Here is a 26,386-nt window from a genome sequence, read left to right as displayed (position 1 = left end):
GTATGTTAGGATGGCATGGGCTGGCAGTGACTTGCTTGGGATCAATCTGGGCTCGCTGTGTGGCTGGAGGCAGTACCCAGGTGCTGGAGTGCCCTCCTGCAGATACCCACTTCTCACTCCTCAGCTTTTTGCAGAAAGCTGTCTGTTCCCTATCAATGCTAGGCTTGTTTACACATTTGTCCAGGTTCCGTGCTCCTTTGCAGCTATTCACTGAGATCCTTCTTATTTTTCTGCCTGGGCAGCTCCAGCCTGTATCCCAAATAGCGAACATGTGAGCAGGAGCAGTTTTATAACCTGATGGAGGCTAAAAAATTGACAGTGCTCAGGGCAGCTGCTGAGCAGCGCCCAGACCTTGACCTAGAGGACCTCAGTTCTGTCACCCTCCCCTTGTCGTTCCCATGCCAGTCCTGCCCCCTTGCCAATCCTGTCCCTGGCATCACAGTGTGTTTGGCTGTGGACAGCCTGGTGGAACTGGAGGTGTGTGCATGTGGATGGGCTGTGTGGGAAGAAGCTGTTTATTATTTGTTGCCATTGGATACTGATACTGGAGTACTAATTTGAACTGCAGCTGTAGGGCTGTCTGGAGTACAGAACCAGCATGTCTTTAAGCAGTCGCTGGGGTTTTATTTCCATAGGAAATGTTCATAGCAATATCTCGGGTTGCAGCACTCCCAATGTGCCTGTAGTACCTGGTTTCCTAGTGAAGCTTCCTCCTAGGAGTTGGGAAAACAGATTAAAAATGGAAAAGCAGCAATTGGAAGGAATATTTTGTGTTAGATTTTACTAACAAGATGTTTTTAATTTTTTTTCCTGTTGATACACTAGGTTGTTTTGCTGCACAGTTTGGCCATGGAGCCAGGCCTCTCTGTGCTGCAGACAGACTGTGCAAGGGACTCGGCATGGCTTGGTTGCTTTGCAAGCCCAGTGGCTTGCTTTGTGGTAGCTTCAGAGTTGCCTGCATGGCCTTTCTAATGATCAAACTCATCTGTCAGATTTTAAAAATACCCCAGGGCAGCCTCAGGCAGGGATGCCAGGCCTAAGAGTTCTACTTAATTTCCTCTATATACTGTGCTATAAGTTGTTCAGACACCTGCTGAAACTAGAAATGTTTCTTTCCTTAAAACAAGACACCAGCAAATGTGGTTAATTGCCACATCCCAAACTGGCACAGTTGAATCTTCATAGGATCATTCCTGCCCCAGGTCTGAGTCTTTAATAGGTATACTTCTGGCTCTTTTTATTATTTTGTTATATTACAAAATCAATTATCAGCCTAAATCTGTTTTCCTTTGTTAGTAAAAAAACTCTGTTGCAGGAAATTATTTGGATTACTTTTTCTTGTGTTTTCTTTATGTGGATTTAACTGATCAGCAAATGCAGCTGCATGAGAGTCGGCTCTCACAGCCCCAGCCACCTATTGCAAGAACACCAATGAGCTGTCCTGCATCCAAAAGTCCACCTCCATAATGACTGAACCTTCCAATCAGATAAGTCCCACTTCTTTTAATACCCTTCCTCAGTACCTGTGGCCTCCCTGCCTCCCTCCCACTCTCCCCTTTTCCTTTCCATTGTCCTTTTACCCCTTTTTTATGTTTCCACAAATTCCTAGCTCCTTTTCCCCCTTTTCATGGCTTCCCTCCACTAATCTCTTTCCCCAGAGTTCCTTCATAATACCAGAGGGAGTGTGATTGGGAGGGAAAGAAAGGAATGTTTCCCTAAAGTAACCATCTTTTTCTTAAAAGTTAATGATTTCTATTTACAGTTTCCAACAGGCACACCGCTGCCTACACTACCTCATACAGAGCCAATCACAGCCAACAACACTGCCACAGGTGCCAGAGAACCAGTCCCTGCTGAAAGAACCTTCTCCTGACTCATTTTCCTGATAAACCATACTAAGAAAACCCTGCATCCATCCTGCCAACTCCAAGAAAATCTATTTGGACACCGAGGACTCAGAATTGTTTGCATTTTGAAAATTGTCTTATGGGTGCTTTTTGATTGTTTTTGTCATTTTGTGTTGATTCAGTTGATCTTTCAGAGAAACTTTCTTAATAATATCAAAACAGGGAGTTGTGGAGACCCTGGGGGGCATCCTCTGGGTTGGGGAGACACAAGAAGCTTCCCTCAAAAAGCTGTTAAGATCCCATTGACTCCTTCCCCTGTTCCTATGTCTGTTCCCATGTCCCTGAGCTACTCTCTCCCTATTCCCTGATTGGCCCTTATCTTTGTACTGCCCTGAGACCAGGTTCACCCCTGGGGCCTCTTGGGAGAGAGAAACCTGGACCCTCCACATATATGTGCTTTTGACTCTGAACATCTCACCGTGTGGCTGAATAAAACAACTGTGGATACCATGCAAAGGCCCTTTTTGCTTCTTTACCCTGGACTTTACTAGCAGCAATTCAGGCTGCAACAGGGGCTGCACCAAATAAATTTCTGTGCATAGAGCCAGTATCATAGACATGTTTATCTGTGGGTGGGTATGTATGTATTCACTGTACATAGAATCCTCATGTAATCATAGACTGATTGGGGTTGGAAGAAGCCCTAAAGATGATCTAGTTACAGCACCACTCCCATGGACAGGGAACCTCCCACCAGACCAGGCTGCTGAAAGCCCTGTCTTTGAACACTTCCAGAAATGGGGCAGCCACAGCTTCTCTGAGCTACCTGGTCCAATGACTCTCCACTCTCACAGCAAAGAACTTCCTCCTAAGGTGTTGCTTTTGAATAGCTTTTTGGACATGCAATTGAAGTAGAAAAAAACATAGTTAGAATTTTCTTGATGTTTGGAAAAGTGTAGTGTTATAGAAGAGACTGCTGTGGATATATATGAAATAAGTAATTAAAGCTGAGAAACTGAGCATTAGAATAAAAATAGCTACAGCCAGGACCTAAACAGACCTGAAATGCAGATGCCAAAAAGCTAACTAGAGACTGGTTTTGGGAAAAATAGTACATGGAATAACAATGACCAGTAACTTTCCCCCAAGCCACTGACACCTAGATGGGAGTCAAATGCCTTTACCGTACTATTGCCTCTCCTGACTTTGCACAGGTTTTGTGATACTAAAATCCTCCTAAACCCTTTCTGAAGCAGAGGTCTTGGGCAGGTGCAAGTGCAACACTCTGGGTGCCTGTGTTCCCAACAGCATCCTGTGAGCTACAGCAGCACTGCTACTCTGCTTGATCTGGCATCATGAGTAGCTGAATGTGTGCCTTGCACATGTTAGAGATTGGCTTCACAGACATGTTGGGACAGAGGATGTGGTTGAACATGTCTCCCTGTTAAGCTTTCAGGCTCTGAAGGTTTTTATTCTGTTGATAAAACCCAAACAGAAAACTCAATTCATAGATTATGAACTAACTGCTTTAAAATTAGCCCTATTAAGATATCACTCAGGACCCACAGTCCCCATACTCTGGAATCAAGTGCCAGTGTTTATCTGTGTGTGCAACACATACTGGGCAACAAAAGAAGCTTTGTACCAAAATAGTTTATTAAAAACCGTAAAACTTCACTGAAGCTTGCTGTCTTCAAGACAGAATTATGACATTGTAGTATTCAACACAATCATAATCCACATATAAATATAGTACTATACAGCTCCTGTTCACCTTGCCCAAGTTCTGCACTCAGTCTGGCCCAACAGCCCTGCTGACACAACCCAGCCCTGCATATTTTAGCTGCAGAACCTGTTCCTCTGGGAACTGAGTTATTCTATCCTTTCCTGCCCTCACAATGCTGTTACTATGAAGAGGTTGCACAGAAACCCAGCACAGCTCTTGGCAGCTCGAGGCAGTAATAGAACCGGTGTGAGCACACGGAGCCACCACCAACAGCAATGCTGGGGGTTGTTTAGGAAAAATAAATAGGCAACCAATAACTCAAGTTCCCAGCAGTGCCCAAGTGCAGACAGCAGCTTCTGTTCACAAGAAGGAAGCTCTGTCTGGATCTGCCACATCACTCCTCGGCTGTGACAGAAGGGCTCCTGCACAGCCACCTCTGGCTGCAGCACTGGCAGAGAAGGGCAGTGCTGGCAGCTGGCTGGCACTCTTCTGCCATCTCCCCTGAACACCCTCCAACAGCGTCACTCTGGGCCATCAGCTCTGCAACGAAGTCAGTATTTGTCCTAGCATCGTGGCATACAGACTAAGTGGTCAATGCCCCAATGTTTTGCATCAGGATGCTGCTCAGGAGCTGTGGCTTGGCTTCCTTGCTAGCCCAGAGGTTGCTTCTCCCTCCTCTCCATCACTCACGTGCCCTGGGCTGCTCTGTTGGTAGGCATCTTCTTGCACAGTTCCTGGTAGAATTCAGATTCCAAAAACCGCGGGTAGGAGTTATTCTCCATTAAGCTGTAAACTCTCTTCTGTGCCACACTGAAGCAGGTATGGGTGGCTTCCTGGATGTTCTGTGCAATCATGTTTTTGGTCTGGAAGTCTATGTTTATCTGAAATACAGAAAGGGACATTACTCCTTAGAGCAGAATTCGAGTAAGTGTTAATACACAGTACAACTTCTGAAGAGGTGAAAAAGGCAAGACCCCATTACTGCAGGTTCAAATTACTGGGGAATTTTCTTTAAGAAAATTCTTCATTTGCACAAAACAAAAACTAATTCAGATATGTCTTTTCTCAGTTAGAATAGAAATTCTCTGCAACACTGCTTGTGACATTTTCCAGCTTGGTGAAAAGGCACTTATATTCAGACCCAGACATTAACAGTGAGGTTATGTACAATGCAGTTTGACATCTGTATGTTGAATACAAAGAAATAATGGCTGTAGAACTCATAGAGCAGAGCAGCTTTTCTTTACCTCTTTGGGAGCCTCCTTTTCAATGAAGTCATTGTAGATTTTCTTTGCTTTAGAGGTCAGTTTTTGGGGCGATTTAGTTTTCTTGAAGTCCTCACAGGCCAACCAGAACTCAATGTTCTCTTCACAAAACTCAGACTTTAAAAAAGCTCGGAAAGCAGCAAGACCATCTAAGGAAAGAAAAAAATTACCATAAATTAGCTATTTCAGGAACCTTGATTTTACCTATTGGTCATATCAATTTCTACCAAATGTTTTGTTGTAAGTCTATTTTTTTCATGGCAATAAAGAAGTTCCATAATTTATGTTTGCAAGCAAGTTAATGCTTTAACAGCTTGGCAGATTTCCCTTTGTGTTTGCTATTTCTTAGGCAAACACAAAAAATCAAACCATTTCTGCGGTTATGTTTCCTTCTGTGATCCCTGAGAATGCATTAAATTTTTTTTTTCTCTAGATAAGGTCTCCTCTGTTAACCTTTACACTGCAGTAAATATGACTGCTACAGTACTCTGGAATAATCCTTCAATGGAAAGAATGACTCAAGCTCAAAGAGCAAATAGTAATATTTCTTAGTCTTTTTGCTTTGCTAGTGAATGCCACTTCTTGCAGAGATACAGTAAAACACCAAGATCACTGAACCTGTGTTGCAGAATCCTTCCCACATTACTGAAAAGCATTTATTTTGCTTATGCAGTGAGCTCAGGGAACAAATGCCCTTCTCCCATTTGGCAAAGCCAAGCTAACAGGTATGATTTTAGCTATGGGGGTTTCAAGAAAGAAACAAAATCTACTGAGCTATTCTTTGTTTTATTAGTTTACATTAAAAAAATAACCCACTTCTATGTATTTTGGTTTTAGACTTTTATAACCATTTAACTTGCAAGATCAGAATCCAAGCTCTTTACGTGACAATACTGACATGGAAGGAAATAAACTCTTACAGACATATAAACTTCTCCTTCCCTTTGCTCCCAAATGGTACTTCAAGACGAACTTACACTTGTTAGCAAGCAGGTCATCAAAGGCTTCTGACCACAGCTGGGCTTCTTCAGGTGAAGGTCTGCAGAAAGAGAGGGAGAACATCAGACTACACTGCTCAAGCTGTACTGCTTTTGAAAAACACTCAAGTTATTCAAACATAGTCTCTTTCTCATAACTTACCTGAAGTAATTGCGGTGTTTCCCTGCTTTCTTAGATTTCCTTTTGTTAGAATGGGACGAGTTCTGCAGAAAGTAGCTCAGTCTTGTTTTCCAATCTTTAATACTGGAAAAAAGAAGAGGGAGATGCTCGTTAAAAATGACAGCTCGCAGAGCTTTCGACAGCAGCGCTTTCCCTGAGGCGGCTCCTGCAGCGGTAGTCACCCAGAACCTCTGAAGGCAAGAAAAACGCTTCCCCCGTCCCTGCGGGCGAGGGGGACTCACATCGTTCTCTTCATCCTGCCCTTGTCAGCCTCCTCCGGCTCGCTGCGGCGGCGGCCGCCCCGTTCCATGCGCCCGCCGTGCCGCGGCACCGGGAGCAGCGCGCTCGGCATCCCCGGCCGGGTCGGCCGCGCCCGCCCTTATGGCCCCGCGGGAGGGCGGGGCCGGGCCGGGCCGGGGGCGGCTCCGAGCCAGCCACGGCTGCTTGTCTTTCTCAGCATAGCAAACTTTGCTTCTGCTCCGCATAAGGTCTGCTTTTCCCCCTTTATTTTGTTTTTCCTTACTCCCTTGCTTCTTGGAAATCTTTCGGCGTGTCACATCGCCAAAGGGCTGGCTGTCCTTTCCGTCAGTCAAAAACATACCCTGCTCTTCTGGAGGTGTTTGTTTTAAGGTTAGTCAGATTTTTGAGTGTGGCCAGTACACGAAAAAAGGAGGACTTAGAACTAGTTCAATTTTTGAAGAAATATGGCTAAATTTGAGCTTACGGTGGTGCTTTTGGCGTCTGCTCTCTGCTAACCCAGGCTGTCGATCCCTTCCACCTCCTGTCCGCACAGGATCTAGCTCTGGGCAGTGTTGCCACCTATCAGTGAATTGTGTAAATTACTCCCAACACTGGAAGCTGAAGTTGTAACGCCTTACTCCGGCCCTTGGCTTGTTGAATAGGCCATGTAGTCCTTCTCAGCAGTATCCAGCTGGCAGGTATAATGTCCAAACAATTTGGATTTACGAACCATGTGAGTTTCTCTTTACCCTCTCTCTGCTTTTCTGCTCTTTTCTGTGCATGTGTCTTCCTCTCCACAGTACCATAGAGCCTGTCTTTCCTGCCAGAAAAAACAGTGTCCAGAGAGACTGACTTCCAAAATGCCATCTAACTTCAGCACAATCATGACTGCATTAGATGCATAAATGTCTGATCCTTTTAAATAATCACTGTGTCCTTACAAGCTCTGTTTGCTGAACACTAACAAGCTGCACTAAAGTGTTACAGTGAGCTCATGGGCACTCTATTTCCCCTTCCCCGGGACCTTGTGACTCTGATCAGATAACCCTGGACCCTCCTTCCTGCCCCAACGAGGTTGGTGGAGAGCCAGGGAAGCCCACCCTGTCCAAAGTCTGTATAGACCCCTGACATTTCCTGATCGTCCTCTTTTGCCCCACCCTCTCCTTGGACACCAGAGAATAAAGAGAGCTGAACCAACATATTTGGGGTAAGAGCCTCTTTTGGAAATCTTTGCCATCTCCTGATATTCCTCCCCTCAAAGCCTCGGGCCTCTGGGCTAGCCTGATATTCAGGGGGCTGTGTGTGTGTGGTGGGGGGGGGGGGGGGGAACGTCACTAAAGCATTTTGCTTTAAATGAGATGTCTGAGAAAAACAAATGCCATTTAATTTGTGACAGTATTTAAACAACTTTTCACTGCTTCTTGTTGTACTTTGCAGTATATATTGATGATCTGATAGGAGAATAAAGTTCAATCCTATAAATTTTAACAAATCACTTTAAATTGCTTTTGCAGCAGGTAGCTCTTAGTCCTGTATATGGTATGTACATAAAGTGAAATTATTGTGAGTGTGGTTACCATGGCAGAAAGTATGGAAAGAGGAGGGCTCTAAGTGCTGTAAAAGCATCCATTCCAGAAACTTGGTGAAGTTGCCAAAGCAAAGAGTGAGGCAGGCAGTGCCAGGAGGATTGATTGGTGTGTGCTGACTGTCTTCTAGTACTTCACTAGTCACTGGCATGGAGAGCAAGGGCCAGGAGAGCTGTGAGCGCTCCGGGGCTGCGGGACAGCCTGTGACACGTGGGAACACCGCACGTGCGGGCCTGGCACAGGCAGTCTTGGAATAACACAGGGAAACTCAGCCCTGGCCTTCCTCATGCTGCAGCCCCTGCAAAGGATCAAATGATCTGCAAAGGAGAACAGCACATCCCCACCTGCCGACAGCAGGTTTCCCCAGTTTGAATGCTGGTTTCAAGTTTCTTTCACCTGATTCTCAAAGCTGAATGGGGAAAAATGTGCCAGCTATTGGGAAGTGAGAAACTTCAGAGTCTAGCAAGCTACAGTAAGGTTTGGTCAAGCAATTATATTTTGGGAGCTTACTTGTAGCACACTAGAGATCCAGCAGATGTTTAAAGCCTGACAAGATGTTTACTTGTTGGTCCTAGAAGAGGATTGCAAGGGTAGAGCTGGGATATTCCCAGCATCTGCCAAGCTGTAAAGTTGGCAGTAGTCAGCATATGGAAAATTGCAGCATGAATCATTTGTTTATCTGATACTTTCTATTTCAACCTTTTTATTGCTTCTTTTAGAAACCCATAAAATGGAAGTACCAGTTAAGGAAGGCAGTTCTAATGTGTAATATCTTTCAAGTGTAAAAAAAACAGGTAAAAAATTAGGCTGAATATGGAATTGTGGGCTTAGATGACCTTATAAAATTTCTTATTGTAACATTTGGTTAAAAATCTATTTAGATTAAAATTATCAGCTGTGTTGGGTATATTTTGGTTTATATATTTATTATAATTTTAAAGCATGGATATTACTGCTTTTTCCAGTAAAAGAGACACTTTACAAAATACTTTTTCACTTCACCATGGTGAGTTTTTCAGCTGGGACAATTTCCTTTGCCAGGACATAAATTACACATTATGCATGCTAAAATGTGTTTTCCATTTATGTTCAAAAAGCAAGAAAAAGCATTTTACTTCCCACAATGTCACCAGTGTGCTATGCAAGGACCCAGTCAGGACTGGGATGGAAGGGAAGAGGCTGCTGGGAGGTGGCCAGCTAAGTTCTGTCCTTGAGAACTTCCCCAGGTGCTGTGGCCATGAAGTGACCCTGTGTGGCTGCACTGCCTGCAAGACTGTTTGGGCTCACTGAGCAGTTTTAGAGGTACCAAACCCAGGTCTTCTTTCATTTTATCAATGTCTGGTTCTTCAAAGCAAGATGGCAAAATTGTTCAGGTCAGCTTACCTTTCTGAAGAGGGTTCTGTTTCACACTAGTGGTGCCATACATTGACTGGGCAAAGGAGATTTGTCATCTCAGCCTTGTCCTGCACTGTATCTTGCAACAGGATATTGAAATATTCCAGGAAAATTGGGATTTGGAGTTGTAAATAAAAGTCCTGAGTTGCAAGTGCAGCACAGGTTCAGGTGTGCTGCACAATGTGGAATGCTGCTGGAAAATCTGTGTCTCCAAGGTGTGATTCCTTTCTTTGGGAACAGGGCTGAGTGGCCCCAAGCAGTGCCCACGGCAGCACTGCAGATCTGCCTGTGGGTGTGCTGACTTCTGCCCTTTGGAAAAAGGGAAGCTCTTGGTAGCTGAGAACAAACGCAAACATAGTGCTCAAGCTTTTCCTTTATGTCCTCCTTAAAGTTTCCATGTATTTCTGTCCCACTGATCTCATTGGCAAAGGGCAAGGCCGAGGGAAAGTGGTGGGAGGAGATAGCCCAGAGCCCAAACTTTGCTCTTGAAGTCGGTGACAAATTTGCCATCGCCTACAGCAAAATCTGATGTCAGATGTCAGATCTGATGGCACAAGTGCTCACCCTGGAGATCACACTTTGCTTTTCAGAGCCTTTCTTGAGAATGTTCTGTTCTTTTTCTGCTTATACAATTCCTATGGGCATCAGGAATGGCTGGATGTACAGGGGACTGTAACACAGTCAATAAAGATCCCAGGGAGAAGATTAGGATTTTTCCATCTCGGGTACGATCTATGTCGCAATAGCTACGCTGATCTTTTGAAGTTGTCAATGAGTTTTTCTCAGTGAATGATACTTAAATCCGTGTCTGCATTTTGTGAAATGCCAACCCTTGTTTCTTTAATTTACTTGTCTGGTAGGACACAGAAAAAGTAGTTCAGAGTTTATAGCTGAGTTTCATAAAGCCAGGAGGATAGAATATACTTTTGCATGGTAGTTCAGACTGTGCATGGGAATTATTTGAGGAATGTGTTATTGAACCCTCAGCTATGACTAGCTGAAAAATCATATTCAAAAGAAGGAACAAAAAGTTGAGCCATGTCTTTTTGTTTTGTAATCCAAATTGCAAACTACACAGCTGAACTTTCCTGTATTTTTATTGTTTTTGAATGTACAGCTGTACAATCCTGTTCTGTACTGTGAGATGATTCATGTAAGCATCAGAACAGGAGATTAGCAAAGCATTGTGACCCTCTGTTCTTACCTCTCTTTCAGCCTGTGTCTTCTCTGAAGTGCAAGGACTGATGTGCAACAGTGCAGAGGAGCACATATGTGCCCAGCTATGGTGCCAGTGAAGGTTTTGTGCTGTGCATTGCTGAATAACAGCAGCCAAACTCAGGATGTGTGATAGGGTACAAATTTCTAAATTAATATTATGTTTATGAATATTAAAACTGCCACTCTCTCATTTTTCTAATAAGTCAAGAAGTTCACTCAAACCCTAGGTCTAATACTAATCCTGTTCAATTCATTCTGCCTTTCTAGCTCCTGATAGAATTTCAATTACCTGTAGTGCGGTGGTGTGTTTTTCTTTCATTTGATATTTGTTTAATATCTGTTTCCCCCCCCCCCCCATCCCTAAAACCCCCCTCATCTCCAAGTTGCCAATCCTCCCTTTCCCTGCCCCTTTCCCTGGAACCTTCCCTGTCATGTTAGTTCTGCCCTAAACTCCTCCCCTGCTATTCCCTTAGTGGTTACTGTTCCTACACCCCTCCTCCTGAGTTCTGTATAAAACCTCTGCTCCCGCCCCCGAGGGGGTCTTGGGGCTCACTGAATAAAACCATCCCGTTCACCCCCCAAGTCCCGTGTCGCCTTCGTCTGTCCCCGCGCGCCACGAACTGAACTGCAGAGCTTGCAGGGGGAAGCGGCCGCCCGTTCTCTTCCCTCACCGCCCAGCCTGGCACGGCTTGGAGTGCCGCGGCGAGAGGAGCGCATGCTGCGCCACAACATATGGTAGCAAGAGGATGGTTCCCTCCTTCGTCTTGTAAAAAAAACGGGCAAATTCGTGGGGGCGCCCGCCTCACAGAAGAAGAAGGAGGGAAGAGGAAAATCTACGGCCGTAAAAGCTCTGCCGGATGCTATGAGAAGCTGAGCGCCGAGCGAAAAAGATTGAGGCTCCGGGACCTCTTTGTTCTCGCCATCTACCCGCCCTGGAGCAGCTGCGCTGCACGGGCAGCCGGGCTGCAGAGCTTTTTGGCAGGCAGACTTACCCGAGGACACAGAGGGCGGTTTTGGCAGCAGCTCGGGGGAGCCTGAAGAGGGGCTGACCGAGAAGAGGTTCGTTCCTCGGTCAGCATCTGCAGCGAGACCACCGGAGGCTGATAGTGGCCGAAACCAAGGCTTCGGGGACGAGTCTTGGTTTAACGGGAACACCCAGGCCTCCGGAAGGGCCAAAACCGGGAAGGAACATCCCCAGTTTTTAGCGCGACTTTTCCATCGAGTCGAAGAGAAGATTCAAGCCATCTCCGTCCGAGCCTGCAAGGTAAGGTAGGCTACACGGGGTGGGGATCGCCCCGACGGGCGGCTGGGTCTGCCACTTTTTTTTTTTTGCGTTTTAACCCCCGTCTGCGCCCAGACTGGGGCTGTAGCCTTGCATGTCCCTGGCAGGCGGGTGGGTTTTCCTTTTCTGGGGGAAGCTAGCACTGAGTGCTATTCTTCGCCTAGTCTTCTGTGGGGACCTAGATTGGATCGCTTTTTCTTCTCCTCGAAAATGTTGTCTTCTCTATCCTCCCCTCCCCATTCTGGGCTGGACGGAGGGGGTAGAAAAGACACCAGTAGGGAACAGCTAAGAGGGCGACACGTTAGCTATAGGAGAGTTGTTAAAAGAGACCCTTTACACCCACGCATTGCGCCGACATCCAGCTGCGTTGGGCCCCCCCCCCCCCCCATAAATTTCCCCTTTTTGCTTCTGTGAAGCTCCCTATGCCCCCATCCCCTCGGACTTTCCTAAAACCCTTTCCTATCCTCCCTTGGGGATTGCTGTGGCCGAGCCACCCCAAGTGCCCTGCCGGACACTGCTCAGGCCAAGTGCAGTGTATCTGGCACCCCCTCCCAAGATGGCGCTGGCCACGCCGCTTGGAACCCGCTTTCCCGCCTTGACCCTTCTTTTCCGCCCCTGGTTTCCCGCCAGTCCCATTTCTCTCCCAATAGCCCTGCACCATCCCTGCACGAGGCTAGTCCCTATTGTGGGGAGGCGGGGTTGGATATTCCCCAATCCTTCTTCTGGCTCTTCCTCCGGGGGGAAGGTCGGGAGGGATCTTCTTCCGAGGAAATGGAGCCGAAACCCAGGACTGGGGATCCGTCATTTTGTCTTCCCCCTAAAATGGCGGCACCCCAGTCCACCCCTTACCGATACCCCCTGTTAATCATGGCAATCACTAATTAAGTGATTGTCTGATTCCCCTATCCTATTCCTTAATGTACCCTACCCAATACTCCTTTTTATTTAACTACGAATTCCTCTTTTTGCTTTTAATTATTTTTTGAATAATCTATTTGAGTTATATTTTATAGAAAGAAATATCATCCCAGTTAATACTCAAGATATTATGCCCACCTCGCAAACAAACATTCAAATTGAACAAACCACATCGCTGTCCGCTGACTCTGCTTTAAGACAAGCGCCGTTATCCGCTGACTCTGCTTTAAGAATTTAAGAAGCTGAACATCGCAAACGCCATAACGAAGCAAGTTTTAAATCAGATGAAGTCACAAATCCTGCTATGCTTTGTACCCTTAATTTGGACTTTCGTTTAGGACAATTTTATATATTCCAGATGAAGTTTTTATATGTTTCATGTGTTGTAATCACAATTAGTTTATCATTTTTTGATGTCTTTCAACTTATGGTTTTTTTTAATAATATGTAATGTTACAATTTAATTTAATATTAAGTTGTTTTGTTATAATTATAATTAATTCAGTCTTTTCTAATATTTTTTGACTTAAAGGCTGTGTTTTTAACCATTATTGCTACAGGAATCGCATAACTAGTATATCGCTTCAGGCTTGCTGCATTGCTGCGAGGTTTAAAAATTTATTAGTTATATTTAGTTGATCTTTTATTGTATTTAATTCCAATAATTCCATTTAATTATTTTATTTAAATTAAATAGTTGTAATTTTAATCATTCTAATTAAATTTTTTAGTTTAATTTCTGTCAATTATTTCATTCTATTTCAATCACCTAGTCTTTATCTGATTTCAATTCTATTTCAATTATTTGCATTATTCTAGATTGTTACTCAGAGCAGCAAAACAGCAAGTTTTGTACAGTCTTATGTCTGATTTAGGATGTTACTACTCTTCCTGCCCTATAAATGCAATAATGTGTCTTTCATGTCCTTTAAGTAATTTACAAAGTTATCATATAATTTTATGTTGTATTAATTTGCTTAAACCACAGAATTCTCCTTCCTTTTGTAAAAGAAAAGAGGGAGATGCGGTGGTGTGTTTTTCTTTCATTTGATATTTGTTTAATATCTGTTCCCCCCCCCCATCCCTAAAAAACCCCTCATCTCCAAGTTGCCAATCCTCCCTTTCCCTGCCCCTTTCCCTGGAACCTTCCCTGTCATGTTAGTTCTGCCCTAAACTCCTCCCCTGCTATTCCCTTAGTGGTTACTGTTCCTACACCCCTCCTCCTGAGTTCTGTATAAAACCTCTGCTCCCGCCCCTGAGGGGGTCTTGGGGTTTGCTGAATAAAACCATCCCGTTCACCCCCCAAGTCCCGTGCCGCCCTCGTCTGTCCCCGTGCGCCATGAACTGAACTGCAGAGCTTGCAGGGGGAAGCGGCCACCCGTTCTCTTCCCTCACCGCCCAGCCTGGCACGGCTTGGAGTGCCGCGGCGAGAGGAGCGCATGCCGTGCCACAACACTGTAGTAAGGAGTGTTGTTTTCTTTGGGTTAGTTTTTTTTTTTTTTTTTTGGTTGGGTTTTAAAATTTTGTTTGTTTGTTTTGTGCTATTTTAATTGCTTGGAGATTGCTGAAGTCAAGTTGTTACATTCTCTGACTCTAGCCCTGCAGGCCGTGCCTGATAGGCTGTTATACTTCCCTCAGTATTATTTTCCAGCCGTAAAGCTCAAAATATGCTGTCCTGGTTTGTAAGATAAACTTGTATACTATTTGCCATCTGTTGGAGGTTGGGTAGGTTTATTATCTCTTCCAAGAACGATGGTTTGCTCTGAAGAGGTAATCGTTTGTTAATGGGCCATTGACTGACTCACTGCAGGCCTGGTAACGTTACACCATCCCATTGTGAGATGCTCCACCCAGAGGGGGAAGCCAAGCACTCTTTTATGGTATAAAGTGGTACCTTTTGGGGGACAGAGCAGCTCTCTCTTTGCGGGATTCCCAGAGAAGCAGCTCCTTCGGCGGGATTCCCAGAGAAGTGGCCCCTTCGCTGGATTCCCAGAGGAAGACCGGCCCAACTGCCACCAGATCTTCAGAGAAAATGATACCCTTCTAAAGATCACTACTGCAGCTGCAATTCATCAGCCACTGCAAGGGGAGCAGCTGTCATTTCAACTGGACTGCTACCAACACCCCGACTCCTCAGAGTGTCAGGTTGTGGACTTTATCACTAGTTCTGTTTGTACCAATTGCATTTGCCTTTTTAAATTGTTATTTAGTTTCTCCTAGTAAAGAATTGTTACTCCCATTCCCATATCTTTGCCTGAGAGTCTTTTAATTTAAAAATCCTGGTAATTCGGAGGGAGGGGGTTTACCTTCTCCATTGCACAGGAGGCTTTTGCCCTCCTTCACAGACTCCTGTCTTGTCAAACCAAGACATATGCAAACCACCAGAAGCCATTTCTGGATCTAAATTTAGCACTACTATGAATTAACACTGAACCAATCATATGCTCAGTCTTTCCTAAATAAAAACAAACAAACAAAAAAAAGTCATTATAAATGGATCTTGTTTCACTTAGCAGCAAAATCCTCTGAGTAACATATAAACTAGACAGAGACCTCATCAGTCCCAGCCCTCAACCACCTTGTTTTGCATAGACACTGACATTAGTTTATAGAAGTTCTAAAAATAGAGCTGAAATTTGTCAAGTGGATCAGATCTGTGTGTCTACATACAGGGTTGTTGTTGTGTGGATGTGTACATCTCTATTTTAGCGATGCTGTGAAAAGAATATGAATTTAGGCATTGAGCCTAAATTGTGAGTCACTCTGTGCCCCTGGACATTTGGGAATATTGGTTTTGAAGGAGATACTGGACAGCAGCAGGCAGGAATTGGAATAGCAGGTTTGCTGGGAAGCACGGATGGCTGTCCTACTCATGTCAGATCTCCTTTATCACTTCTGCAAAAAAAGCTGAAAGGAGATTTGTTAATATAGTCTGTATTCTAAAGAACAGGACATTCTCAAATTCTTTATGCCTTTTGTCAATCCAGAAAGCAAGCAGCTTAGCAAGAAGTAGGCTGTTTTTAACAATGAAGTTTTCTTAGCAGATACAAGCTGGGTCACCATCTCAGGTGAAGAGAGATGACTAATCTTGTTTGAGGTTAGCCAGGTAATGCAGAACACTGGCTCCATCTCTTTTTCCAGTTGCAGCCTCTTTTGCCACCCCCCTCCCCCCACCCCACCAAAGACTATATTTGTTAACCTGGGTGTGCAGAGGGACATTAAACAATCAAATATGTTTATTAAATCTGGATGTGGGAACCATCTTTATCATGTTTTCTGCATGTCAGCAGAAAACCCTTCTGATGACTCTTTAATCCACATTAATGAAAGTCTCTGCAAGTACCTGAATGGTGGTAGTCAGACATTGATTCAGAAAGTTTCTGTGGCTTAGAGAATCACTCACTCCATTTTACAACTCCCACAGGTGGACACTGTCAAGAGCACAGCAACAAGAGAGCTAGAGATCAGAGTATAGGAGTATAACCATTTGTGCACCAACTTAAAAGTTCAAATGTAAATAAGCATTGAAAATAAGTACTTCTTTTGAAATGAGATAAAATTTCTTTCATATTTTGCAATGGGCAAAAAAGTTTTAAAAAGCCCACTTCTTGGGACACCCTGATCTCCATGCTGGGTTGAACTAGCAGAAGTTTAATTACACTTTTCAGTGGAAAACAAAAACAGTAGCAAAATATCAAATTTGTCAGTGGAATTTTTAAATTTCTTTAAAATTATTTTAGGGTGATATTTTCTTTTTAACACTTTCAGCATTGCTTTTGGTGAAATCTGTTTATCAAAGTGAGGAGGCATCTCAGGAAGGGCAGTCTTACACCTTTTTTAGTCATCATACTGACAGAAACGACTTCCAAATTTGTAGGGTAAACTCTCTGGATTCAGAAAAGGCCAGAATGAAGGTTCCCTGTACAAGGTTATTAATCCCACAGTGGCACCCTGTGGGCTACTCCCAGAATGAAGGCTAGGAGAGAAAGGGTGAAATTTGTCCTCATCAAAGTGTGGAAATTTCTTCCTGGCTCTTTGAAGAGTACACTGAGGAGGTCAGACCATAACCACGGTGTCTTTGGGACAGTCTGGGAGACAGACATAGCCAAGTACCTTGACAGATTAGTCATTCCCTAAATGACAAATGTTGCAAAATAATATCCCAATCCTCCAAGCCCTATAGGCAGGTACACGGTTCCCCTAGAACTTTTTTTAAAATTAGTTCAGCATTATAACAGGACTTCAGAGCAGAGCAATTCATAGCTGAATTTAGGTGAAACATTCAATGTGGAAAATACAGGTCCAAACCTATAAAAATATGTGAAGAGAATGATAAAATAATTTCTTCTGTCTGAATGAATGTTAGGTAAAATTCTACAGAAATTAGTAAAGCTGTCCTTGCTGATATTGCAGTGCTAGATATAGTCAGAACATTTACTGTCACAGCAAACAGCAGTGACAGGTAATTTTGCATTAAAGAAACATTTTCTGGGCTGTTTGCAGTGCTAGAAAATGTCACTGCAGGACTGTACATTACTACAGGTTGTGCTCAGAATTTTGAGAGGCTGTCAAAATAACTCATATAACTCATTGACAGAATAAGAGTCAGTAACTCATTGACTGTTCTGGCAAACTCCTTTTTAAAGGGACAGTAGTCAGTGCCACACTGTGACACAGCCTCCAGTTAGGAGCTGTGATGAGATCTCTACATTAGGCACTTGGTATTTCTCAAGAATGCTCTTCAAGGATTGCTTGATGCATCATTGAAAAAAGAGAGCAAGAAACCTGAATTAACAAAGAATCAACCATTAACAAAAGAAATTTACCATTTCTTCACTGGCTATAAGTATTAAAATGTACCAAATAGATAATTTAAAGAGAAAAAAGGAAATCTTGCCAGTTCTTAAAGGACGGGACAGGTTAATTGGAGGTGACAGAGAGGAGAGTTGAACATGTCTCATCAGCACTTCTCTCCTCTCAGGTTCATCTTTTCCAAGATGAACTAGTGCAGAGGAGGGAGTGCTCTGTGATGTTGGCTGTGATTTCACCTGCTCCTTCCAGGCTGCTTCTCTTAACTCTTTTATAAAAGAAACCAACTGTGTGGCAGTTTGTAAACACACTCTTCAAAACAGGATCTTTCAGTACTTTTTCTGATGTATGTTGCTCTGAGACGTGACATATGAGCTGCAGTTCAAGCTCTGGAATGGTGAACTTATTTCACATTTAACATTAAACTGGTGTTTAGTTGCTATGGATTTTTTTTAAATCAAGTTGTTTACCTAATGCCTTTGTTTTAACTAAGTTTGTTTTTCTGGTAGTTTTCCAAAAGAAATGGTTATTTGAACACTGGGGCAACATTCTTGGCAAGTTTATAACTTAGAAAGAAACCAGGGGACAAGAGGGCTTACATCAGATCTCTGGGATATATGTTAGGAATCATAGGATACATAGGTAAATTGCAAGGGGTAATGAAAAGAAGAAAAAAAAATATCTGGAGTAAATTACCTTCTGCTGTGTCCTATACCAATCTCCATTGAATAACTAATGCCCACAAAATTGATTTTGTTCTATTTGCTTTGCCTATGGGACAAGTGAGGACAATTTTTTGCTGTATATTATGGAATTATTCCTTCTCTATATAAGTATTTTCTTTATTTCAGATAACTACTCCAATACATACACAATAAGCAGTGAAGAGAGATTTGAAACTGGACACAGATTAAGCACAGGGAAAGCTTCTTGAAGCTAGAGGGTATTTCTGCATTGACAGTTTCTCTGCAAGTAAATGGAGAATAAAGAAGGATGTGTTGAGGTCCTCTGCTGTGCTTTTGGGTTTGCAGAAGGTATTACACAACTGCCCTGTATGTACATCATACAGGCAGTGTACTTTGAATATTTGCTAAATCTTCTGTCTGATAGTATTATTTAATTTGCTTCTATTAAAAGAAATTGAAACTGAAACAACTCAAAATGCACTCAAATTGAGCTACTTTTGTTACAACTCAAAATGTACTCAAATTGAGCTACTTTTGTTTTCTTTGCCAGTTTACATTTATAATACATTACTAGCGAGGTCATTTTCTTTTTCCTTTTTTTTTTTTTTTTTTCTGGTGTTAAGTACAGCTGAGAAATCAACAGGTTTCTATTAAACTACATTCCCAGTTTTTTTTTTTAACTCCCTCATCGGAGGAAATCTAGTCAGACTGGGTTTTGCTTGCCTGTCTGCTTGCTTTTAAGTTTCTGAGTAAAGAATCAACATATATTTATAATGGTGCTACAGCAAGTCCTTTCTGACCTGGGGAAGGTGGATCAGTGTCCTGGTTTAGGGCAAATCTGGGAGAAAACATCTAAAGGTGTTACTCTAGAAAGAAAATTCAAACAGCCCCTCCCCCAACTGGTTCGGGAAAAGATTTCTTTGGAGGAAAGTGGAAAAAAACTGCTTATTTAACAGGAGAAACATTCACCAGCACAAAAAAAAAAAAAAAAAAAAAGTGAACAATATTAAACAATAAAACCTCTTGCTGCTCCGAAAAGATGAAAAACTCAGAAAGTCCCCTTCGTGGGTTACAGCTCGGCTCACTCAGTCTCTCATCAGTCCCTCCAGCCCACTGGGCCACAGGTGAGAGCTGCCAGAGCTCTTCTGGTGTTCAGTCCAGAGCAGGTTTAAACAGTTGCAAGAAAAAGAAAAACCACAGTCCAGGGAAATTCTCTGCCTCAGGTAGCTAGAAACTAACTAAAAGCAAAGGACAGCTCTGTCCTGCTGTCTCTCCATGCTGCAGAAATCGCAGTCCAGGAGCCGGAATGTGGAGGAATGAGGGCAGCTTCTGATAACAAACTGCATGCTTCTTCTCTCCCCCACTTTGATCAGGGAATCAGTCTTAAAGGTACAAAACTTATTATCCAGCATAAACAGAACAGATGATTGAGGATACAAGGTTCATATAGCCAACCCAGGACAATCAAGGAAGAATGGGTACAGTCAGACCTGCAGCATGTCTGCTGTAGTTTTGGCTGGCTGTCTTGTTGATGGAGCTGGGTTACCATGATGGCTGTAGTGATGAAAAGCAGTATTTCTCAGCTGTGGCACATGTGTTTGTGTAGCTTTCCTGCAGGATCTGACTGGCCAGCCAGCCAGCCAGCTGGCAACTCTGGCAAAACTCCTGTTATGGCTGGACCCCCTCTGAGCAGAGCAGCCTTCAGAAGTGTGCAGGTTGTTCCTTGTTCTCCATGAACCTCCATTTTCCCTGGAATGACTGAAAATCTACATTGCAAATGTGTACTCAAACACAGCCATTGCCAGAAAGGGAAGCGGCTGTACAGTGGGGTGAGAAAGGAGCATTTGCCACTGTGTGTCTGGGCTGCTTGCTCCTGCAGCCAGCCCAGGAGCACCTTCTGTGTGGAACAGCCTGGTGCCAATGTCCTGCACAGCTGGGCTGAGTCCTGGCAGCCCTGGATCCAGCCCACTCTTGGTCACAGCTGGCTGTCACCCTGCAAGGGCTGTGTCACTGGCTGAGGGCGGAGCTGGGTAGTGCCAGCCCTGCGAGGTTGGGAGCTCCCTTTGTACGCTGGTCCCCTTCCCAGACGAGTGTTCACTCATGTCTTCTCTTCCTGTGTATGAACCCCCCTGGGCTCAGCAAGAGCTTTGAAGTGGTGCTGGCAGCTAGAAAGTGCCCTCTGAATAATGAGGCTGAATGCTTCCCTCTCCGTATTTTTTTTATTATTTTACTTTTAATGTTTTCTCTCCATTCTGAGAACTGTGCATTCTGTGCTGCTGTGATTATAATTATTTTTTTCTTTTTTTCAAACCCTCAGTGAAATAGTAATACTGGCCCAATGTTTTAAGCTTTATAAGTAGGGAGTTATTATCATTCGTAATTGCTCAAGTTTAAGGGCATATTTATTTATAAATATTTACCCAAAAGATAATGAGATAAGGAGTTGAGAGCATTTTCCCCAATCCCCTATGGTACCTGGTCATGTGGTACCATTTAGCAGATTTACAGCAATTTTCCAGCTCTGGGAGCTCTCCTAGGTAAGAAAGCTACCAAGGAACAGCTCCAAGATTTCCCTTCAGCCTATAAATACACTGGGAAAAATGGAAAGGTATGAAGCATCCTGAAAATTTCTGGGTGCCTATATTGGTTATTCTAACTTGTGCTGTATCTTTATCCTCACCAACTTTGCTCTGCATAAACTGCACGTAGCTGACAGTGTGATCTGAGGACTTGATCAGTAAGATTAAGTAGTAATTGAGGTTTCATTGCATTAATAAATTGTATACTGTTTTGCAAGAGTATAAAAAGTAGATAATGCAAATGCCAGCAGACTTTTTTTTTTCAAATTAATGAATTTTAAAACTGTTGTGCTTTACCGACTCTGAATTAAAATAGTCCTGTCTGGAATGTAACCTCTTATGGAGTACATAAAGGAGAGTTGAGTTAGATTTCTACTTTTTTTCAGAAATATAAAAGAAATTATCCGCAAAGCATCCTGTTAGTTTTGCAGTAACAGAGGACAGTTAGGTTTTGCAATCTCAGAAGTTTATATATTGGCCTGTATTTTGCCCTGCTACTTGTCTCCCCCTGCCTAGAGGGTAGTGATTAGCTTTGACTCCAGCCATAGAATACTGGGATGCATTTGAGGAACATGGCGAAGTTTTAAACTCATGGTGAACAATGCAGAAGAAAATGCATTGTACTAACTTATGCAGGTGCCTTGACCTGCATCACTTTTTGGATAAGTAGTGATTGTTTTCTGTCTATGGTCTCATGTCTTTGTCATTAATTAGCAATAGTTTACATGCTCAGGGAGTTCTTTTCCTTAAGATACATGGAACCTTTGAATGTTCTCAGACGGCAATGTAGTTACCTTGAGCTTCCTGCTTAAACCATTTGAGGGCTTTAAATAGGTATCTTTTTTTAAACAACATTTTCACAAAGCAGACTCAAATGCATGTGAAATTATCCTCATCTACAGCCAAGTTCAGTTTGACCTGGAATGTTTTCAGAGTGTGATAATAGCATTTTGTACTCTTTGGAATTTAGGGTAGTTTTAGGGAGAGAGAGATTGAGAGCCTTCAGTGATTCTTTTTCTGTAACCATTTTGAGGTGGAATCCTCTGTAGGTAGAGCTATCCATTTGTGTTGTTTACTTTGCCACAGTCAGCCTTTGCTCAGTCATAACCAGGCTGAGTTTTCATCAGCTCCTGGATAAATAGAGCTTCTTTTCTGCCAGCTCCTTTTTCACTCCAATGCCATTCTCAGGACTGCACTAAGGCACTCTTCTTTTTCTAGACATGCATTTCCATATGCATTTTTTTAACTACTGAAGCATTACTTTTGCTCCTGTTGCCTTTTTTCATTTTTCCTAACCAGATTTTAGTCAGTAGTTGAATGTACATGTGCTCAAGAAATGTTGCGAGTGCTCAAGATGCAAGACAAAAAACATTACCAGGTAATTAGTGTTTGACATTTAATTGCTGCCCTTTTTGGAATGTCCTGTTTAGAGTCACTAGAAAAAATGTGGTGATAGTAAATCTTCCATGTTTTTTTGTTATTTCTTGGCTTAGTTCTTGCTGGGAGTGGGCTGGGATGTTCATGGGCAATAGGTCTGTAAACAGGTACCAAAGAACAGTTGTTTTGGTCTTATCCAACATGAGGAAGGAGACAGAGCAAAGGGAAATTACAATGACCAAAGAGATGAAACTATATTTAGGGTATCACTTGATACAAGCAATAAGAGAGCAATTAGAATAAAAGCAAACCTGTCTTCAGCTAGCAGGTAGTGACCATCTGGAACTGGCTTCCATGGGGGGCTGCGGGGATGGGCCAGTCACTGGGCTCAAGTAAATTCATGGACAACAGATCCACAAAGAGATGCTGAAAAGGATGGGGATACTCTAAAATCCCTAAATCCCTATTGTAATGGGTGTGAATGCAGAACCACTGTGAGGGGAACAGAGCAAAAAAACAATTGGATTTTTGTGTTTTCCCTACCTGCTTACTTCACCATGACTGGAGACTGACTGCAGAGCTAGAGAAGGCAGTGCTCTGCCCACTGTGGCATTTTCTGTGCCCTTATAAGTTTTATTTATTGCTCAGACCACCATAAAATTAGGGCTTAAAAAAGCATTTACCCTTGAAAACTCTACAAGTAAGGAACTTGTATGTGTGCAAGATTTTGCTAGACTCAGACCCTATGCTTTATTTGGTTAAATAGGACCATGAACATTCACACAGCTGTATAAATAATCAGGTCCAGTTTGTCCTGTCAGCTGAGCCAAAAGAGAGATTTTAAGTGCCAAGGACTTTGAGCCAGGGTAAAATTAGAAAGATGTTCTAAGTATGCTTAGAAGATGAGGCATAGATAAAATCAGATAAGCAAAATTATTTAGTATCCTGTCACTTGTAAAATGTTTATCAGTTAAAAATAAAAGAGGTGAGAAAATGAAGTTGATATTTTACAAGAAACAAAACCACATCTAATGGCTGGCTTAGGAGCCTGTGTTTAATAAGCAGCAGGGGATGATTACAGTCCACAGCAGCTGCTGACAGACATCCTGTTTTTGGCAGTTTGTGTATAGCTCACCAAGAGATGCTACCTGCAGAAGTAGAAAATCTCAATGTGTTGTCTTAGCTGGAGGTAATTAGCTGGAAGATAGATAGCATAACATGAATGACTCAGCTGGATACTGGAGCTGTTTGGAGGTGTTCCAGCTGATTGGTTTTCTGGTAGAGAAGGCTGATTGTTTCAAAGTATAACATCTCGCTAGGATATGTAATCTCAATAAGAATGTCTTTTGTGCTGTGCCCAGGCCATTCCTCCCCTTTGCCACATTCTCTGGCAGTCACCAGGCAGATGATACAGAGGTGAGCTCTTACCAACTTCCTCTGCTGGATTTTCAGTGACTCCTGGGTGGGCTTGAAGCCAGTGACCATATCTGCCCTTCCAGCCACATCAGCTGACTCTGTTGGCTGTTAAAGTCTACCATTGCAGATGATATTTTTTCATATGTTTGAAATATTTTGCAGGCTGCACAGAAAATCTTCCAGGCAGCTGCATTAATATACAAAGACCCTGGAGGCAAGAGAAGCCCTTAGAGAAAATACAGCAGATGTTTTTTTTCTCCTGCAAGAAAAATGTCAGTAGGTTCTTGTTTATTGATTTGGACATCAAGAGGGATTTTCAGTGTTTTTCTGAAATGTTGCCAGCTGACCTTGGATTATTCCTGCCTTAGCAGGGCACTAATATCTAATGGCATATGCTAAGCTTCACCCTTATTTTGTTTATGAAACAGGACTTTTGGCACAAAGGATGTTGAGGAAGGTGCCTATGCAAAAAATCTATTAGTGAGTGTCATAGTTTATGGCACATATCAAATCTAATGATTCATGCTACTTGTGAGGAGACAGGGGCCGAAAAGTGAAAAGAAAAAGCATCAGCAGCTGTCTGAGAAGAGGAAAAAGCACTGCCATGGCACCTCATGGGGGAAGGAGGTGACAGCAGGGCAAACAGGGACGTGCCAGGAAGGCACCTTGCAACACCAGGCTGCTGCATTTCCTCTTTGCCAAATCTGCTCATGACTTTAAGTACCTCATTTTTTATCAAACACTCCTCTTAGAAAACCATGGGATCGTGCCTAAAGGCACATCATAGGTTTGGGTGATTTTGACTGTTTTCTAAAAGGCCAACTTTAGCTGAGTGTTTTACTGCTTTTACAACCATGAGTATTGCTGGAATGACAGGGCAGGAACAAATAACTCTGTGTTCTTCTTTCGTAACTTTTTTGGCTCTGAGGTGTACAGGTTCTCCATCAGAGAGATTTATTTTGTGCTTGGTAATTTATATCTTTGTGTCATGGATGTCAGAGCTTTGCAACATATAAGGCAATGAAAATGCTGAGCTCAGCAAGTCATATTCCAGGGAAAAAGATTGGAAGACATGTCAGCCATGGACTTGCCATTCCTGGAAGGCAAGGCAAGATTTTACCTCAAGGAGAAACAAAGAAGTCACTTACGTTTGTTTATCACGCTGTAAGGACTAATTTACTCTGACGTGGAAAGTTTGGATTCATATTTGTCTTTCCCATATGAAAACTACTGTACTAATAAGGAAGGAAGAAGAAAAATGGGGCAATTGCTTGACAATTAATCTTTGCAAAAGAGAAAAAATATGTTTATAGAACCATGTTTCTGTTATGCAATGGAACAACCTTTTGTGATTTCAAACATGAGCCATTTCAGCCTCTATAACTCCCAGATGTTCCTGCTGTAAGAGGCCAGCTCAGCCTTACCCCCTGAGCATCTGAAAAAGGTATGTGGAGGGCTGGGGTTTCACCTGACAGCTAAACAGACCAAATGGTGATTTGTTTCTGCAGGGGATGGTCTTGCTTCTCCGGGTCTGACCTTCATGTAGCCTCTGGGTGTGATTCAGCTGTCTACTCCAGTGACATACTGGTGCTCTTGTCCCTTTCCCAGTCACTGCATCTGACCTGAGAGGACTAATGAGAAGAGGGTTCAGTTCAGGGTAAAGCTCCTGTCAGTACATCTTTATGTCTTGCACTGCCTCTGCTGGATGACATTACACCCTAAGAAATGAAGAGATTACTCCTGTGCAAATTCCTTGCCTGGAGTTTGGGACACCTACCAATTATATTCTGAGAGACAGACATTTAGAAGGAAAAATAGGTATTTTGTTGATCGAGTGACTTCTCCTTTTTGGTGATAATCGATGCAATAAGAATGAAGCTAGTTTTCAGAAGTGTGCTTTGTAACAATAAATAAAAGAGTTGGGTTGAAAGATTGGCAGTGGTCCCATGGCACAATGTTTAGTCTGCCTCTGGAATCATGACTTTTCCCTTTGTCTTCCTTGGAACTCTGTAATTATTGAAAGAAAAAAGAAGTCCAACATTGCATCTGGATTAAGGAAACATTTCAAAAAATTTCTCTGCCCTGTGAAACATTTCCTTTTAACCCTGAACTGATGGACATTGGAGAAGCTGGTTATTATTTCTTTCCTTTACAAGCAGAAAACACCATATTCCATATTTCCATATTTCTGATGAGCAAATTTCACCATGGATACAGATGACATTAAATACTCTTTTTTTCTTTTCATTATGTGCACTATTAAAATACACTTGGCACAGTTTAGAGTACTTTTGAAATGGCCAGGTTTTAACCTTCAAATAAAAATATGCCTGTGTTTCTGATTCATTTGTCCTATATATTGACTTTTTTTCCAAGATAACAAACTAGCTCTTGGGAATAAAGCACCACGTTGGAAGTGCTGTGGCAGGAATCCTAGTGCAGTGCAGCCTATACAGATGTTCCAAGAGCAGCTGTCAGGCTCAGCTGGGGCTGAGCAGAGGGGTCAGCACAGGCAGGTGACACTGCTTAGATGGATTCTGGCTGTCCAGCAAAGCTGCCAGAGCAGGTGGTGGTGGTGATCTCAGCTGCATTTTATTAAGAGATGGAGCTGCGGATGGGCTGTAAATATTATTGAAGGACTTGGCATGGCCCAAAGGCTTGGCTAACAGGGTCAAATATGAAAGGAATGTTGTGTGAATGTTATATGGGCTGAGCACTACACACAGGATTACGGGTGCATTTCAGAAAGCAGGGGCTTCAACAGCACATCCCCTCTCTGGTGCAGGGTTTGAGCTTGTCATGGGTCCTGTTGTGGTCAGGCTGCAGTGGCAGTGCCTTAGTTTTAGTGCTAGTTTATTATAATGTTTATTATACACAGGGCACA

General features: G+C 43.0%; 1 protein-coding gene and 3 long non-coding RNA genes across 5 annotated transcripts in view; 3 read left to right on the top strand and 1 right to left on the bottom strand.

Annotated features, from left to right (window-relative positions):
* Positions 1–2,363, top strand: part of LOC146766838 (uncharacterized) — a 33,674-nt gene extending 31,311 nt beyond the window's left edge. For both annotated transcript variants that reach the window (XR_014957145.1, XR_014957144.1), the window contains one exon: positions 1,372–2,363. This is a non-coding gene — a long non-coding RNA (uncharacterized LOC146766838). The remainder of the gene's footprint in view (positions 1–1,371) is intronic.
* Positions 2,364–3,483: 1,120 nt separating this feature from the next.
* LOC146766837 (regulator of G protein signaling 2-like) lies at positions 3,484–6,350 on the bottom strand. Its single transcript, XM_085586946.1, has 5 exons — positions 6,239–6,350; positions 5,979–6,080; positions 5,816–5,877; positions 4,821–4,987; positions 3,484–4,454 (listed from the first exon to the last, which is right to left on the bottom strand). Exons 1-5 carry the CDS (start codon positions 6,346–6,348, stop codon positions 4,260–4,262), a joined length of 636 nt encoding a protein of 211 aa, XP_085443072.1. The 5' UTR covers positions 6,349–6,350; the 3' UTR covers positions 3,484–4,259.
* Positions 6,351–6,376: 26 nt separating this feature from the next.
* On the top strand, positions 6,377–14,880 carry LOC146766836 (uncharacterized). Its single transcript, XR_014957146.1, has 2 exons — positions 6,377–7,443; positions 10,433–14,880. It is a non-coding gene; the product is annotated as an uncharacterized LOC146766836 (long non-coding RNA).
* Positions 14,881–20,006: 5,126 nt separating this feature from the next.
* Positions 20,007–26,386, top strand: part of LOC146766832 (uncharacterized) — a 128,963-nt gene continuing 122,583 nt past the window's right edge. Inside the window, exon 1 of the long non-coding RNA XR_014957147.1 lies at positions 20,007–20,738. This is a non-coding gene — a long non-coding RNA (uncharacterized LOC146766832). The remainder of the gene's footprint in view (positions 20,739–26,386) is intronic.

The sequence above is a fragment of the Lonchura striata genome, chromosome 8 (genome assembly GCF_050655825.1).
Source record: "Lonchura striata isolate lonStrDom1 chromosome 8, ASM5065582v1, whole genome shotgun sequence".
NCBI classification, from domain to species: Eukaryota; Metazoa; Chordata; class Aves; order Passeriformes; family Estrildidae; genus Lonchura; species Lonchura striata.
This window is presented reverse-complemented; position numbering and strand designations above follow the sequence as displayed.